The sequence below is a fragment of the Sinocyclocheilus rhinocerous genome, unplaced genomic scaffold (genome assembly GCF_001515625.1).
Source record: "Sinocyclocheilus rhinocerous isolate Xijiao unplaced genomic scaffold, SAMN03320098_v1.1 scaffold528, whole genome shotgun sequence".
Classification (NCBI taxonomy): Eukaryota; Metazoa; Chordata; class Actinopteri; order Cypriniformes; family Cyprinidae; genus Sinocyclocheilus; species Sinocyclocheilus rhinocerous.
This window is the reverse complement of record NW_015634004.1, coordinates 493,617-508,336: the sequence shown is the minus strand read 5'-3', so window position 1 is coordinate 508,336 and position 14,720 is coordinate 493,617. Positions and strand designations below refer to the sequence as shown.

The 14,720-nt window shown below is 35.2% G+C and overlaps 3 protein-coding genes across 3 annotated transcripts in view; all 3 read left to right on the top strand.

Moving 5' to 3' along the window:
• LOC107744832 (collagen alpha-1(XXVIII) chain-like) overlaps positions 1 to 892 on the top strand; it is a 34,484-nt gene extending 33,592 nt beyond the window's left edge. The window contains exon 32 of the mRNA XM_016558654.1: positions 197 to 892. Coding sequence (XP_016414140.1) covers positions 197 to 204 — 8 coding nt within the window. The 3' untranslated portion in view covers positions 205 to 892. The remainder of the gene's footprint in view (positions 1 to 196) is intronic.
• Positions 893 to 3,450: 2,558 nt separating this feature from the next.
• On the top strand, positions 3,451 to 8,645 carry bbs5 (Bardet-Biedl syndrome 5). The gene is made up of 12 exons (XM_016558659.1): positions 3,451 to 3,654; positions 4,249 to 4,331; positions 4,417 to 4,482; positions 5,280 to 5,329; positions 5,411 to 5,538; positions 6,174 to 6,309; positions 6,413 to 6,508; positions 6,603 to 6,665; positions 7,583 to 7,717; positions 7,856 to 7,939; positions 8,222 to 8,245; positions 8,331 to 8,645. Exons 1-12 carry the CDS (start codon positions 3,593 to 3,595, stop codon positions 8,430 to 8,432), a joined length of 1,029 nt encoding a protein of 342 aa, XP_016414145.1. The 5' UTR covers positions 3,451 to 3,592; the 3' UTR covers positions 8,433 to 8,645.
• Positions 8,646 to 9,584: 939 nt separating this feature from the next.
• On the top strand, positions 9,585 to 14,671 carry LOC107744824 (kelch-like protein 41a). Its single transcript, XM_016558646.1, has 6 exons — positions 9,585 to 10,775; positions 12,027 to 12,184; positions 12,258 to 12,365; positions 12,448 to 12,633; positions 13,738 to 13,884; positions 14,475 to 14,671. Exons 1-6 carry the CDS (start codon positions 9,687 to 9,689, stop codon positions 14,584 to 14,586), a joined length of 1,800 nt encoding a protein of 599 aa, XP_016414132.1. The 5' UTR covers positions 9,585 to 9,686; the 3' UTR covers positions 14,587 to 14,671.
• Positions 14,672 to 14,720: the final 49 nt, after the last annotated feature.

Here is a 14,720-nt window from a genome sequence, read left to right as displayed (position 1 = left end):
ATATATATATATATATATATATATATATATAAATTAAAATGAATAAATAAAAGCTGAACTACTTTTCTTGGTAGATATTTTTTTCAGACATTCTTAAGAACATTATATCACACATACTGAACTTTCCTTCCAAATGTGACATGCTTTGCATCTTTCTGGCATCTTTTACTGACTTTTTCTGCCTTTGATTTTATAGCAGGCTAAACGGGATGAAGATCTACATCGGTCATTCTACAATGAACCCCAATAAATGAACTTTATGCTGGTGATGGTGTACCCCAATGACAGATGCCTACAGCATTCAACAGTTCTTATTATAATATCATAAAAATGTTCCCTATCTTTAAGCTCAGGATCTGGAGAAAATGTTTATTATACCCCAAATAAGTCAAAAGATTTTCATAAACAACTACCTGCTAAAGTGAAACACAGGTGTTATTAGTAAGCTTCAAAGGCCATTTATTCAAATGCACAACTCACATTTCTTATATTTCTCAGTATCCAATGAGAATCTGTGCACTGCTCTGACAGTTGTGACATGCAGAAATATTATCCACTGGGAATTGATTGTATATATGTTTTGTTTTATTTAAAATGTATATACAATTTGTGACTTGAGTAAAGCCACAGGCAAATTTAGTAGACTGAAACGTCATAAATTATGTCTTAGGGGTTTTATGGGGATATTATCATTTTGTAGGGAATAACACAAATAAACAAACAAATCAAATAGTTAAGTCACTAAGTCCTAATAATTTAAATGCAATTATGATTTTCAAAAAGATTTTGTATATATTCTTTTTCATGTGTCACAGTAGCTTTATAATAATATTCAGACAAAATAGAATCCTGAATTTTTTTATTCAAAACAATGTTTGCCTTTTTTAATGAACCAACCCTTTTCTAACCGTTGTCTGAAATAAGTTGTTATTGAATTGTAGACAATTTTTTTGACTGTTTTATACAAATGACATTTTTGAATGTGTTCTTTTGTGGAATTCTTGAATAAAATGTTTGGTTAATAATGATGTCTAACTTTGTGCTTGTTACTGAACGAGAAAACATAAGAGATAGATAGATACAACGATAGATAGATAGATAGAATGATAGATAGATAGAACGATAGAACGATAGATAGATAGATAGATAGATGGACAGGATGATAGACAGAACGATAGAATGGTAGAACGATAGATAGATAGATAGATAGAACGATAGATAGATAGATGGACAGGATGATAGACAGAACGATAGATAGAACGATAGAACGATAGATAGAACGATAGATAGAATGATAGAATGATAGAACGATAGAACGATAGATAGATGGACAGGATGATAGACAGAACGATAGATAGAACGATAGAACGATAGATAGAACGATAGATAGAATGATAGAATGATAGAACGATAGAACGATAGATAGATGGACAGGATGATAGACAGAACGATAGATAGAACGATAGAACGATAGATAGAACGATAGATAGAATGATAGAATGATAGAACGATAGAACGATAGATAGATGGACAGGATGATAGACAGAACGATAGATAGAACGATAGAACGATAGATAGAACGATAGATAGAATGATAGAATGATAGAACGATAGAACGATAGATAGATGGACAGGATGATAGACAGAACGATAGATAGAACGATAGAACGATAGATAGAACGATAGATAGAATGATAGAATGATAGAACGATAGAACGATAGATAGATGGACAGGATGATAGACAGAACGATAGATAGAACGATAGAACGATAGATAGAACGATAGATAGAATGATAGAATGATAGAACGATAGAACGATAGATAGATGGACAGGATGATAGACAGAACGATAGATAGAACGATAGAACGATAGATAGAACGATAGATAGAATGATAGAATGATAGAACGATAGAACGATAGATAGATGGACAGGATGATAGACAGAACGATAGATAGAACGATAGAACGATAGATAGAACGATAGATAGAATGATAGAATGATAGAACGATAGAACGATAGATAGATGGACAGGATGATAGACAGAACGATAGATAGAACGATAGAACGATAGATAGAACGATAGATAGAATGATAGAATGATAGAACGATAGAACGATAGATAGATGGACAGGATGATAGACAGAACGATAGATAGAACGATAGAACGATAGATAGAACGATAGATAGAATGATAGAATGATAGAACGATAGAACGATAGATAGATGGACAGGATGATAGACAGAACGATAGATAGAACGATAGAACGATAGATAGAACGATAGATAGAATGATAGAATGATAGAACGATAGAACGATAGATAGATGGACAGGATGATAGACAGAACGATAGATAGAACGATAGAACGATAGATAGAACGATAGATAGAATGATAGAATGATAGAACGATAGAACGATAGATAGATGGACAGGATGATAGACAGAACGATAGATAGAACGATAGAACGATAGATAGAACGATAGATAGAATGATAGAATGATAGAACGATAGAACGATAGATAGATGGACAGGATGATAGACAGAACGATAGATAGAACGATAGAACGATAGATAGAACGATAGATAGAATGATAGAATGATAGAACGATAGAACGATAGATAGATGGACAGGATGATAGACAGAACGATAGATAGAACGATAGAACGATAGATAGAACGATAGATAGAATGATAGAATGATAGAACGATAGAACGATAGATAGATGGACAGGATGATAGACAGAACGATAGATAGAACGATAGAACGATAGATAGAACGATAGATAGAATGATAGAATGATAGAACGATAGAACGATAGATAGATGGACAGGATGATAGACAGAACGATAGATAGAACGATAGAACGATAGATAGAACGATAGATAGAATGATAGAATGATAGAACGATAGAACGATAGATAGATGGACAGGATGATAGACAGAACGATAGATAGAACGATAGAACGATAGATAGAACGATAGATAGAATGATAGAATGATAGAACGATAGAACGATAGATAGATGGACAGGATGATAGACAGAACGATAGATAGAACGATAGAACGATAGATAGAACGATAGATAGAATGATAGAATGATAGAACGATAGAACGATAGATAGATGGACAGGATGATAGACAGAACGATAGATAGAACGATAGAACGATAGATAGAACGATAGATAGAATGATAGAATGATAGAACGATAGAACGATAGATAGATGGACAGGATGATAGACAGAACGATAGATAGAACGATAGAACGATAGATAGAACGATAGATAGATAGATAGACCCACATAGACTGCTGATTTAAACACATATTACTCATGAGAGCTATTGTTATAATATGACCATATAGCCTACAAATTTACAGGTAATATAGCAAGCATGATAAATCTACTTTTAGATAATCGCGGTTTGTCCCTTCCGGCCCGCCGTACTCACGGATGTTACCGTGGTGACGCGAAGACGCTCTGCGCTAAATCCTCTTACAGAGCGACTGAGTTTCAGTCAATATTATCGAAGGAAAAACATATTTACTTTGGTTTAATTCGCGTGTGAAGCGCTGACAGTAAGGACTGGTGATGGCGTCGGTGTTGGACGCACTCTGGGAGGACAGAGACGTGAGATTTGACATTACTCAGCAGTAAGTCCCCAGGCTAATCTGCTAGCTCAGAAGCTAATGACGTTCATTTATTAAATCAGATAACGTTACATTAATTGTGAACTTGGAGGATATTTTGTGCTACACGTCGACAGATGTTGTAATCACAGTCGGTGAATGAAAGAGATAAAATGATCTTGAAAGGTTTTAACATTCTCTCGGATCAGTAAAGTTTACAGTTTATAAACTAATACCCGGAGTATTATTGTTAACTAAATTATAACAAAACTATTAAAAACGTGTGTTAATTCAAATAAAGATGAAACATATGAATATTAGATAAACAAAAACTACAACTCCAATTTAAATTAAAACTGAAAATATAAACATAAAAGCTCATTTAAAATCTGAATAAAAACTGTCATTGTATCTAAGTAATATTAAAATAACACTGAATATTACATATATCTAATTATAAAATATCATTAAATACATATCAAATAAACATAATACATTCAAGGCATATTATTACCTTTTTTATGTGGGCCTGTTTTTTTATATATTTTTTTTTTATGAACCATTTAGTATTTTATTCTCCTCTCAGACCGAAGCAAGTGATTTTATGTCTGATTTAAGGCAGATGAAAACCAGACCAGGTGAAGCGCTTATCGACTGCCTGGATTCAATCGAGGACACAAAGGGAAATAATGGTGACAGAGGTGATTAAAAGTATTATTTCAGCCTTGTTACCTTTATGTATATTAAGTTGCAATAATTGGGACATCTTGTTTTGTCTTTATACAGGAAGACTCCTGGTGACCAATTTGAGGATAATCTGGCATTCACTGGCACTACCAAGAGTCAACTTGTGTGAGCGTTACATCTTTTATTGCACTGGACAGATGAAGCGCACTCATAAAACATCATTTTGATTCTTTTCTTGTTTTTAAAGGGGTCATATGATGCTGCTAAAAAGAACATTATTCTGTGTATTTGGTGTATTGAAATGTGTTTATGCGGTTTAAGGTTAAAAAAACACATTATTTTCCACATACTGTACATTATTGTTTCTCCTCTATGCCCCGCCTTTCTGAAACGTGTCGATTTTTACAAAGCTCATCGGTCTGAAAAGCGAGGTGTGCTCTGATTGGCCAGCTATCCAGTGCGTTGTGATTGGCCGGATACCTCAAGCGTGTGATGGAAATGTTACGCTCCTTACCATACTGTGATGCCTGCGGCAACCACATGTGACGACCCCGGGCTGGACTCCGCTCCGTCCACGGTGAAAGCCGATCTGGTGATCCACAGCGCAAAGTTGTAGTATTCCCTCAGCGACCAGCACGAATCAGCTCTAGACATGACGAAGCGATAACTTAACTTTTATAAAGAATATCTCTTTGGATTTGAGACTTTAGTCTTTGCAACTTTACAGATCTTCTTTATGCACCAAGAGCTTGTAACACTCCAAAGAGAAAGGAAAAAATTGAAATCGCATCATATGACCCCTTTAAGTAAAACAAATTCTTAATTTGTGATGTAATCATTCACGAATCAGAGAGCTGCTTAACAGCTCAGTTGATCAGTTGGTCACTGAGGAGTCATTCTCTGACTCATCTTGTCTTTTATATTTACCTTTTTATTTGTCTTCTATTTTTATTTATTAACAGCTGTGGGATACAACTGCATTATTAATATCACCACGAGGACAGCAAATTCAGTGAGTCATCTTGATGCATGTTTTCCTCACATTCTTTTAGCTGGCTCATATGGATGATGTCAAATTCCCTCTTTTTTTCAGAAACTGAGAGGTCAGACTGAAGCGCTTTACATATTAACCAAATCTAATAACACTAGATTTGAGTTCATATTCACCAATGTGGTCCCAGGAAGTCCAAGACTGTTTACATCGGTCATTGCTGTTCACAGGTACTTATGCTATACATAATGACACGATTAGACCACTTTAGTGACAGTTCAAATTATCTTTTTTTTTTTCTATTGCCTTTTTTTTTTCAGAATCTGAGTTGGCATATTGACTAAATTCACAAACTATTATTTAAATCTAGTATTTAGATCTGTAGCTCAATATGTACAATATTCTGTGAACTGCAGAATAATAAATTCCACATTTTTAATAAAAAAAAATATTTACAGTTAAAAGTATTTTAAGCAGCACTTTGAAGAAATGTTCAATGCTTAAAAAATATACAAATATTAGATTTACAGAGGGAGGGACATAAAGAAATACCACATGATCTGACAAAACAGAAAGCATCAGAAAGAAGAGTTTTTGATTGGTTGAATTGGACCTTTTAATAAAATAAATTACTCAAGAGGAAATATTATTATAGGAAAGCCTATAAGAAATGTTGCATATGATAAACTTTACAAAATAGAACAAAATATTATGCTCAAATTATTGGAATGTCAATCAAATATTTATTTATTTAATTTTATTAATTCAGCTGGCACAAATAATAAGAAATATTAAGCCATGCCTTTATTTAAGGCATGTAAATTATTAGTACAGTTAACTAATTATTTGTGTTTTTTTCTTTCAGAGCTTATGAAACTTCCAAAATGTATCGAGATCTGAAGCTAAGAGGAGCTCTTATTCAGAATAAACAGCTGAGGCTTCTGCCACAGGAGCAGGTTTATGACAAAATTAATGGAGTCTGGAACCTGTCTAGTGATCAGGTATTTTCAGTGGATTGACAGTGTTATTGATTGTTTAATAGGAATTTAACTGAGAAATGTCTTGCTGTGCCCTTAAACAACAAAGCGTGGGCTTGTGTTTCAGGGTAATCTTGGAACGTTTTTCATTACTAACGTGAGGATAGTGTGGCATGCCAACATGAACGAGAGCTTCAACGTCAGCATTCCCTATCTACAAATTGTGAGTGTTTCTTTTGCTTCAAAAGACTCAGCCATCAGTAATGAGTTGTAATTAGTAAAACTGTGCTTTCTTTTTCTCATTATTTTGTTTGAAGCGCTCAATAAGGATTAGAGACTCTAAATTTGGACTTGCTCTTGTGATTGAGAGCTCTCAACAGGTAAGTTAGGACCAACATTAAGATCACCAGAAAAAAAACATTTATGTCATATAATGTGACCTATAATGACCCTAACATATCATTAAAAGCACACATTTTTTGATGTGATGAATAAAGGGATAGTAATTTGTACACTACCAGGCAAACATTTTTTAAAGAAATGATTTAGCAAGGACACATTAAATTGACCAAAAGTGACAGTAAAGATATTTTGTACACTACCAGGCAACATTTTTTTTAAAGAAATTATTTAGCAAGGACACATTAAATTGACAGCAAAGATATTTATGTTACAAAATATTTACATTTTTCAATAAATGCTGTTCTTGTAATCTTTCTGCTTATCAAAGAATCTTTAAAAAAAAAAAATGTATCACGCTTTTCACAAAAATGTTTTCAACATTGATAATAAGAAATGTTTCTTGAGATGCAAATCAGCATATTAGGATGATTTCTGAAGAAGCAAAGATATTTATGTTACAAAATATTTACATTTTTCAATAAATGCTGTTCTTGTAATCTTTCTGCTTATCAAAGAATCTTTAAAAAAAAAAAAATGTATCACGCTTTCCACAAAAATGTTTTCAACATTGATAATAAGAAATGTTTGTTGAGATGCAAATCAGCATATTAGGATGATTTCTGAAGGATCACGTGACACTGAAGACTGGAGTATTCAGCTTTGCATCACAGGAAATTACATTTTAAAATATATTCAAATAGAAAACAGTTATTTTAAATTGTAATAATATCTCACAATATTACTGTATTTTTAATCAAATAAATGCAGCCTTGAACATTATTACAGATCAACATTAAAAAATCTTACTGACCCCAAACTTTTGAACGGTTGTAGATGTGGAATTAATTCCCTGGTGTGAATGTAGTGAGATTTTGTGCTGTTTTCTCTCTCTTAGACAGGAGGATATGTGCTGGGATTCAAGATCGACCCAATGGACAAGTTACAAGATGCAGTGAAGGAAATCAACTCCTTACACAAAGTGTACTCGGCAAACCCCATTTTTGGTGTGGAATATGAGATGGAAGAAAAGGTAGTACTGAAGATTTTTGATCTATAGTGAAAAGCACAATAATTTTGTTCATCAGTATTAAACATGGCTAGAATGGCTCCACTTTTCAGTAAATTAAAAGCAAAAAAGTTGGTAAATAACATAAGCTTTCTGTCTCAGCCTCAGCCTCTGGAGGAGCTGACAGTAGAGCAGCCGCCTGATGACGTGGAGATTGAGCCAGATGAGCACACAGACGCTTTTACCGTGAGTTTTACCTCATATGCTACTCTCAGAGATAATGACACTCTGCTTTCAGCACAGTGCTGTGTGTGTGTGTGTGTGTCTCACATGCTGAAAATAGCTGATCGCCTAAGCCACAACTCACAATGTCCCATCAACACAGACTTTTGTTGCCTGGTATCAAAAATGTTTACACAGAGCTCTGATGATTCTGACATCAGGAATGGTCTCTTATTTAATACTTACAGTAGATTTTATTGCACATATAATCACTGATGTGCTATTCCTTCTCTTTTTCACCTCAAGGCTTATTTTGCAGATGGAAATAAGGTAAATTCTATGTATATCTGTCTGTCTGTCTGTCTGTCTATCAGAGGAACTTTCCATTTAAATGACATCTTTTCTTCTTCTTAAGCAACATGATCGTGAGCCGGTGTTCTCTGAAGAGCTGGGTCTGGCTATAGAGAAATTAAAAGATGGATTCACACTACAGGGACTCTGGGAAGTCATGGGTTAAAAAATTATGTATTTTGGCATTGCATTGCTTACATCCAATATAAAGAATTTTTCATTAGCAAAATGTCGAAATTGTATTTATTTTCAGAGTCTTCTTTGATATTTTATAATGACATGTTTACAAATCAAATGTGAACCAAGTGTAAGTTGGGAGAAAAATGCTGGAAAAATTACAAGTTAATTTTTAAACTTTTGTGTAATATGAATGGACACAGAAATAGAAACATTCATATATGTTTTAAGTACAAAATAATATTTGTATATTGGTTTTATGTAGAGAACTTTACATGCTAATTTTGCTGTTGTGTTGTAATAAATGTACGAGTGAAAATGATGATGGAAATTGTTGTTTAATCATGTTTTTCGACACCTGTTTAAGCAGTTTTCTTAGTAGTGGGTTGATCAAACCAACACATGCAGTTTGTTGGCTCAGGTTTGACAGGTCTGTTTAAAAATGTGCCAGAGGAGCTCAACTACTTCACAAATGACCAGAAGAGCTGATTAACTGCTCCTGTCCGACAGCAGCTGTTGTTTGCTGACCTTTTAGGCAACAGAAGGTTATAAAGTAAAAAGAGCATTTAAAGCAATACTTCACAAAAATAATTATTTACTCACCCTCATGTTGTTCCAAACTTGTGTGCCGTTATGTTTTCTGTGGAACCAAAATGCAAATTTAGAAAAATATACACTCATTATTTGCTATTAACAATTACCGTTTATAGTCTGTCAAGCTCCAAAAAAAAAAAAAAAAATTATATCACGAAAGTGCATAAATAATGACACCATTTTCATTTTTGGCTGAACGTTTTTTTTTTTTAATAGAAACCACAACACGAATGAGTCACAGACCTATACACTTACTAATCGTACAAATGACACCATGTGCAAAACGGAGGTAATGACACAATTATTTAAAACTCTTAGACACCTGTTGAATTCCTACTGACACGTCACTCCTTCCATCCTTTAGTCATACAGCACCAAACACACATTCATTTACAAAACACCCCTGACCTCTGAGTGTGTCCAAGGTTCACAGTTGTCTTTTTCAGTCTTTGACAGCTGCTTGATGCGACACTGGGCTCCCGTTTGGTCAGCCTGAATTCTTTCTGACTGTATGAGGGGTCTATATTTAGAGGGGCGGACTTAAATTGCAGGGGGTTTGCGTTGGAGCTCTGTGTTATTTCAGCCTCTTTCAACTGAGACGGCAAGACGAGGAAGTACAGCATTTTCTTCGAGACCTGCAAAATTTGAGATGGAACCCATGAGTATCAAGGAGGACCTGAGGCTCTTTCAGAGCACCCTGCTCCAGGACGGTTTGAAGGAACTTCTGAAGGAGAACAAGTTTGTGGATTGTATTCTGAAGGTTGGAGATCGGAGTCTGCCGTGCCACAGACTCATCATGGCTGCATGCAGCCCGTATTTCCGAGAGCTGTACTTTACTGAAGATGGAGTTGAGAAGAAAGACTCCAGCAAGGAAGTAGTGCTGGAGAACGTGGATCCCACCATTATGGACATGATTGTGAACTATCTCTATTCGGCAGACATCGAAATCACAGATGAGAACGTGCAAGACGTCTTCGCAGTCGCCAACAGATTCCAAATCCCATCCGTGTTCACCATTTGCATCAACTATCTACAAAACAAGCTTTCGTTGGGTAACTGCTTGGCCATCTTCAGAATGGGACTGGTTTTGAACTGCCCTAGACTTGCTATGGCTGCTAGGGACTTCATAGCGGAGCGTTTTGAGACTTTATCCAAGGATGAGGACTTTCTTGAGTTCAACGCTCCCGAGTTGTTCGCTATGATCGGGTGCGATGCTCTGAACGTGGAAAAAGAAGAGGTCGTGTTCGAGCTCCTGATGAAATGGGTCCGGAAGGACAAGGAGAACCGGACGAAAGCTTTGGGAGATGCTTTCGAACACATCCGTTTCCGATTACTACCCGAGAAATACTTCAAGGAGAAGGTGGAAAAGGACGACATCATCAAGGCCGACCCTGAGCTCGCCAAGAAGCTGAAGGTCATCAAAGAGGCGTTTGCTGGAAAACTTCCACAAAATAAGGAGGGCGAGAAAAGCGAAGAAGAGGGTGGAAAAGTCTTGCCTGGTTATCTCAATAACAGCAAACGGCTGGGGATGTTCAACAGGGATCTCATCCTGATGATAAACGACACGGCGGCTGTGGCCTATGATGCTGATGAAAACGAATGCTTCGTAGCAGCCATAGCGGAGCAGATACCTCGAAATCATGTTAGCATTACGTCGAAGAAGAACCTGCTCTATGTTTTGGGAGGACTGTTTGTTGATGAAGACAAGGAATCACCACTGCAGTGCTATTTCTACCAGGTTAGGCTAGTCACTCATATATAACAAAAGACTGTTTACACCAAGGATTATAACTACAACTACATTTTTATAGCTGTGGTGTGGTCTTACCTATTCTCATAGAATAAGTATAACAACACAGAGAAACGATTTCGATGGAATCACTTTCAGTACAGGGTTTTTGCCTTCAGTAAGGCAATTAGAATTTACCCGCCTTTTAAAAACGCTTGCGAATTTACGTTAAAGCGGCAGACGACATAACAGCAGGTCGCGCTTATATTAAACACAGCATTATCATCATACGAGGTTGTAGATGCTATTATCGTTGTCAAAAGACCGTAATTTATTCAAAATGGAAATTCTCTCATTTACTGGCCTTCAGGTTGTTCCGTTTTCTTTTGGTAACACAGGACTAGCACATAAGACTAATTTTATGGTAACATTACGTTTTTTTTTTTGCCATTTTTGGAGCTTTACAGCCCCAGTCCCTGGATATTTTATCTCTGAACTTAGAGCTTTTCACATTGCACTTAACCATGTGTTGTCGTACTTTTAACCCTTGGTTATGAAAGCCTACTCTCCTGGTTTTAAACACGAATCACGTTTTCAGACAACCAATCAAAAAATGAACAGCACGTGCCTCATTAAATATTCATGCTGCATATGATTAATACATATTAATCACAGAAAAATGCAAATAGGAGTGTTATTCAATAAATGCAGACAAAAATTTTAGCACAGAATTTACAAATGTATGAGTTTTTTATATATTCTTTTGATTTTAATTTTAGTAATTTTGTGTTTTTGTCATTTTTAGGACTTTTTTCAGTATGTCTGTATACAGTAATTTTTAGGACTTTTTATTTCAGTTTTAGTTTTAGTTATTTTAGTACATCAAGCTAAATAAAAAATAAAAAAATCTTTCCTTGGCAACTAGCCGAAATAAAATAAGTTTAGGTTTTTCATATTTTAAGTAATAAACATTTTTTTATTTAGTTTTAGTTTTAGTTAAGAATGACCCTGGGTTAATATTTTTAAGGGTGAAAAACGCACTTTTGTGTTGCATACTGGTTTGGAATGACATGAAGGTGAAGAAATGATGACTAGATTTTTAATTTTGGGTGCACTATTCATTTAATTGTATGATTTCTAGGAAGTGGTTTTAGGTGCAGAAAAGTCCTAAATCATTAACAGGCCTAGTACAAAGGCAGGGAAAATAAAATGAAAGTTATATACATTTGTAATTCATTTGCAATCATGCATATTCTTCAGCTGGACACTCATTCTCCAAACTGGATAGCCCTGCCACCGATGCCATCGCCCAGATGTCTGTTTGCCATGGGGGAGTTTGAAAACCTCTTGTTTGCAGTTGCTGGTAAAGACCTGCAGAGCAATGAGTCTCTGGACTCAGTGCTGTGTTATGATGTCGAGTAAGTTTCTTCTACATTTTCTGCAACATGAGCCAAAGAAGTCCATCTAATTACTTTTTGTTGCTCTTGGCAGTAAGATGAAGTGGCAGGAGACCAAAAAACTGCCCTTAAGAATTCACGGTCACAGTGTGATCTCACAAAACGGACTAGTTTACTGCATAGGAGGAAAGACGGATGAGAAGTAAGTCAGATTTTAGTTAACCTTAAATACAAAATAAAAGCCTGAAATTAGGCGTCATTGCTTGTTTTAATTTCTGGAACAGTAAAACCATCAACAAGATGTTTGCATACAACCACAAGAAGTCCGAATGGAAAGAGCTGGCAGCCACGAAGACACCCAGGTCCATGTTTGGAGCTGTAGTCCACAAAGGAAAGATCATTGTGGTTGGAGGGGTCAATGAAGATGGCCTTTTATCCTCTAGTGAAGCCTTTGACTTTGGGACAAACAAGTATGTAATACATCACTAGTTTTTAACTGATACTTAATCCTGAAACCACAAGTATTTAAAAAAAAAAAAAAAAAAAGTTCAAAGATACTCTAAATTAAAGCTAAAGTTAGCCAGTGATCAGTGAAGGATTTAAAACGGAGACATTACAAAACACTGCTTCGTGAAGCTTCGAAACATTTGTGAATCATTTGTTTCAAACCAGTGATGCGGAGCGCGTGATTAGCGAAGCTTCAACATTGTTTCAAAATTTCAGGTTCACCCATAGACAGTAAAAAAAAAAAAAAAAACACTGCTATGGTCGATCTCTATAAAACAATGAACCAGGGTCAATATGGTTTTACCTGGTTTTTATGCACGTTCGGGCTGAGGTGTCGTTGCATTTAACCATTCTGGTTTGGTGCACTTTTGAAACAGTAAATAATTTTTCGATTTTCGCTTTGATTTCAAAGCTTTGTTTCACCACTAATTGACAGTTACCTTGCAAATTTGGTATTATACCAAATTTAAAATATAGACATTATCATACACTCTAAAAAATGCTGGGTTGTTTCAATATAGATGGACTAACCCAACTTTTGGGTTAAAAATTTAATGTAAAAAATTAACCCAACGGTTGGGTTAGTCCATATTTGACCCAAAGTTGGGTTGAAACAACCCAGCATTTTTTAGAGTGTAGATAATACATTTAACACCACCGAACATCACAGAATTCAGCAAATCTATTGATAACACTTACTGATTTGAGCTGTTGTTCTTGTTTTCCCTCCAAAATTAAGTCACTTCCTGGAGGATGATGTCACAAAGGAACTGGCTCTTGTAAGCATAAAATGATATTGAGGACACATGGAACACCTATAAAATGATCACCAATTAAAACAATATTCTCAACAAAACATGTTTTGTTCGAACCATATAGATTAGAGATTATTATAATATTTATAATAACTTGCCAGCTTTTCATTTGAGACATAAATGACAAACACGGGCAAAAATATTATTTAAACTATCTCTGTTTACTGAACTGGGATATTGTGGTAGTTATCCTGTTATCCTCTACAGAACTATCAGAATCAGTTTAAACCCTGTTTTTGTTCCCCCCAATAGATGGGAGCCGTTCCCTGAGTTTGTGCAGGAGAGAAGTTCTGTGAATTTGGTCAGTGCTGCTGGTGTCCTGTATGCTGTGGGCGGCTTCGCAGTGCAGGAGAACGAGGACAAACAGTGTGTCCCATCAGAAATCGCTGACATCTGGCAGTAAGTGTTTCTGAATTATATTCATCATACATTATTTTGGGATCAAATATTTAACAGATAATTCTTTTTTAAATAAATGCTGTTCTTTTGAACTTTCTATTCGTTATGCAAATCTTCTCACATCGTGACGTAGACATGTGGGGTGTGTTAGAACGAGCCGTTTTAGGTAGGCGTGGTTGACTCTTAACTTTTATAAAGAATATCTCTTTGGATTTGAGACTTTAGTCTTTGCAACTTTACAGATCTTCTTTATGCACCAAGAGCTTGTAACACTCCAAAGAGAAAGGAAAAATTGAAATCGCATCATATGACCCCTTTAAAATATATTAAAATAAAAAACAGTTATTTTAAATGGTAATAATATTTCACAATACTACTGTTTTACTGTATTTTTGATCAAATAAATGCAGCCTTGGGGACTTCTTTCAAAAACAAACTTATTTACCTCAAACTTTTGAACAGTGATGTATATGCAGGTAAAAGTTTTGAAATCACAAAAAAAAACCTCAACTTTTAGTTTAGTTTAACTTTTAACATGTAATGTATCATTGCAATTGAGACAAAATCTAAAATCCACTCTTTTTTAACAGGTTTGAGGAGGACAAGAAACAGTGGACTGGAATGATACGAGAGATGCGATATGCTGCCGGCGCCTCCTGCGTTTCTATGAGATTAAATGCAGCAAAGATGCCTAAACTTTAAAAAACATTATCATCACTTTTTATAGTTTGTGTCCAATAACAAAGTGTAACTATATTTTAAAGCAGCAAAACCAACAAAAAAAACATTTACAAACATTTACAGTCAACATGAAATCAAAACTGACTATATTTACT